Here is a 2568-nt window from a genome sequence, read left to right on the forward strand (position 1 = left end):
GTAATCAGAAGGGGGAATGAAGCATGAGAGACTATGGACTCTGAGAAACAAACTGAGGGCTTCAGGGGGAGAGGGTGGGGGAATGGGATAGACTGGTGATAGGGTAGTAAGGAGGGCACGTATTGCATGGTGCACTGTGTGTTATGCGCAACTAATGAATCGTCAAACTTTGCATCGGAAACCAGGGGTGTACTGTATGGTGACTAACATAATATAATAAAAAAAAACATTAAAATAAAAAAAAAGAGGGTATAATTTTAACTGAACTCTAGGGATGGGTATGATTTTTAATCAGTAGAGATGAGACTAGAGAAGAGATAACCCAGGAGGAAGAAAGAAACAAAGACAAAATTTTAAAATGGAGGGAGCAAGATAAATGAGAGGGTAAAAAAGAACATTCCAAGTTCTCTAGAACCTAGGTTAAATGATGGAAAAAAGGGGCGCCTGGGTGGCACAGCGGTTAAGCGTGTGCCTTCGGCTCAGGGCGTGATCCTGCATTATGGGATGGAGCCCCACATCAGGCTCCTCCGCTATGAGCCTGCTTCTTCCTCTCCCACTCCCCCTGCTTGCGTTCCCTCTCTCGCTGGCTGTCTCTATCTCTGTCAAATAAATAAATAAAATCTTTAAAAAAAAATGATGGAAAAAAGATAAGGCTTAAAAGGTAGACTGGGTTAATTTTTGGAATGGCTTGAATGACTAAGAAGTCTGGATCTTATCCTGTCAACAATAGGGAGTTACTAAAGGTTTCTGAGTAGGAAAAAGAGATGATCAAAGTGAAGCTCTAGATAAGATTAATCTGATAGTGATGTCCAGAATGGACTGCAGGACAAAGGACTCAAAGCAGAGAAACCATTTGTTCCTTAACTACAGCAACAATCTCAGTCTGATGTAACGAAGACTGACTTATGGTAGTGGAATGAGTAAGAATGGAAAAGGAAGGGATGGGTCTGAAGATTCCAAAGCAGAAAAGGCAGTGCTTTACAGTTAGGGTTGGGAGGAATGGGGAATTCATTATAAATCCAAAATTTCTCCCTTGTTTGGAAATATTTATTAACTTCTGACTACCTGCTAGATAAAATCCAGACTCCTTAGCCTATCATTTAAGTCACTGTAAAAACCTGACCTCAGGTGTTCCTTTTCTTCCCCTCCCCACCCTACTCCACACATATAACTTGGCATTTTATGTCCTTTACTTTTGCTCATGCTCCTCTCTCTCTAGCTGAAGATTAGAACAGCTTGAGTCTAGAGATGGGCTCAGCACACTGGAATTACTTGGACTGTGAGTGGGACAGAACAGGTTCCCAAAAGAATAGCAGGTTAAGTTACCAAGAAAAGGGGACAAAACTGCAAGCACCCTCTACTTCAGCAGTAGGCAATTTATAAAGTAGGTAAAACTGGAAACTGATTACATCTGGGGGAGCCACATTAAGAAAGTAGGAAGCAGATGGAAATTAATCTTTTTACTGTATAATCTTTCGTACAAGCTAAATTTGCCATGCATATATATTTAGCTCATTTTTTTAGTTTTTTTAAAATCATGTACAAAATACACAAAAACCAGGTAACAACTCACCTCAAATCAATCACAATAGCAGAACAAGTACGAAGTCTTCCTCTTCATAGTTCAAACTAACTACCCACCCCAAGGCAACTCTGATCTTTCCCCCTCTCACTATATAGCAGTTATAAACTTTTAAAGTACACTAATTCAAAACTCTGCAGACAGCATGACATAACAGGGGAAGCACACCAAAATAGGAGTCAGGAGAGCACTACTGAGTAAGTCACTTAACCTCTCTAAGATACTTTTTTTAATAATATGAAACTGGACCCAATGCGGGGGGGGGGGAGTGTCCACACATACAATTTTACATACAACTCAAGGGATTCACAGTACTCACCTGGAACCAACCCACAGACTTCTTAAAGATCTACATATTCCAGGTTAAGGTAATTACTTGGTCTTCAGCCAGCTTTAAAACTTGAGTGTTTCTATTAGCAAGTATTTTAGCAATAAAGCCATAATGTAATTGACAAAAGCAGGAAAAAAACAAACAGTTCTGACAGTAAAAGTGATCAACTTGACAATAAAAAAGACTTTCGAGGCCGCCTGGGTGGCGCAGTCAGTTAAGCATCCCGACTCTTGGTTTCAGCTCAGGTCATGATCTCAGGGTCCTGAGACAGAGCCCTGTGGTGGGCTCCACACTCAGTGCAGAATCGGCTTAAGTTTCTCTCTCCCTTTCCCTCTGCTCCCCCACCCCACCCCCGCCCCGAATATGCGCATGCGCGCGCACACACACACACCCCCCTCACATGCATGCTCTCTCTCTCATAAATACATCCTTTTTTAAAAGATTTAAAAAAGACTTTCAAACTCAAAAATTTTTAAACATACCATCTCTCTCACCTACAGAATTGTTAAACACTAAAAAAGTGATAATGGTCATGGCTGGCGATGCATTTTCACAAGTTTGGCTTTTGGCCATTTATAAGCAAGGGTCCCAGTATAGACCCTCTCTCAAGAAAAAATACACAAGATGTTGCATAAAATATGAAGGTGGAGTCTCC

At 41.0% G+C, this 2568-nt stretch overlaps 1 protein-coding gene across 1 annotated transcript in view; it reads right to left on the reverse strand.

Annotated features, from left to right (window-relative positions):
* SMURF2 (SMAD specific E3 ubiquitin protein ligase 2) overlaps nt 1–1923 on the reverse strand; it is a gene marked incomplete at its 5' end in the record, with an annotated part of 94312 nt that extends 92389 nt beyond the window's left edge. Inside the window, one exon of the mRNA XM_019805169.2 lies at nt 1902–1923. Within this exon, the coding sequence (XP_019660728.2) occupies nt 1902–1923 (22 nt within the window). The remainder of the gene's footprint in view (nt 1–1901) is intronic.
* Nucleotides 1924–2568: the final 645 nt, after the last annotated feature.

This window comes from Ailuropoda melanoleuca, chromosome 13 (assembly GCF_002007445.2).
Source record: "Ailuropoda melanoleuca isolate Jingjing chromosome 13, ASM200744v2, whole genome shotgun sequence".
Taxonomy (NCBI): domain Eukaryota; kingdom Metazoa; phylum Chordata; class Mammalia; order Carnivora; family Ursidae; genus Ailuropoda; species Ailuropoda melanoleuca.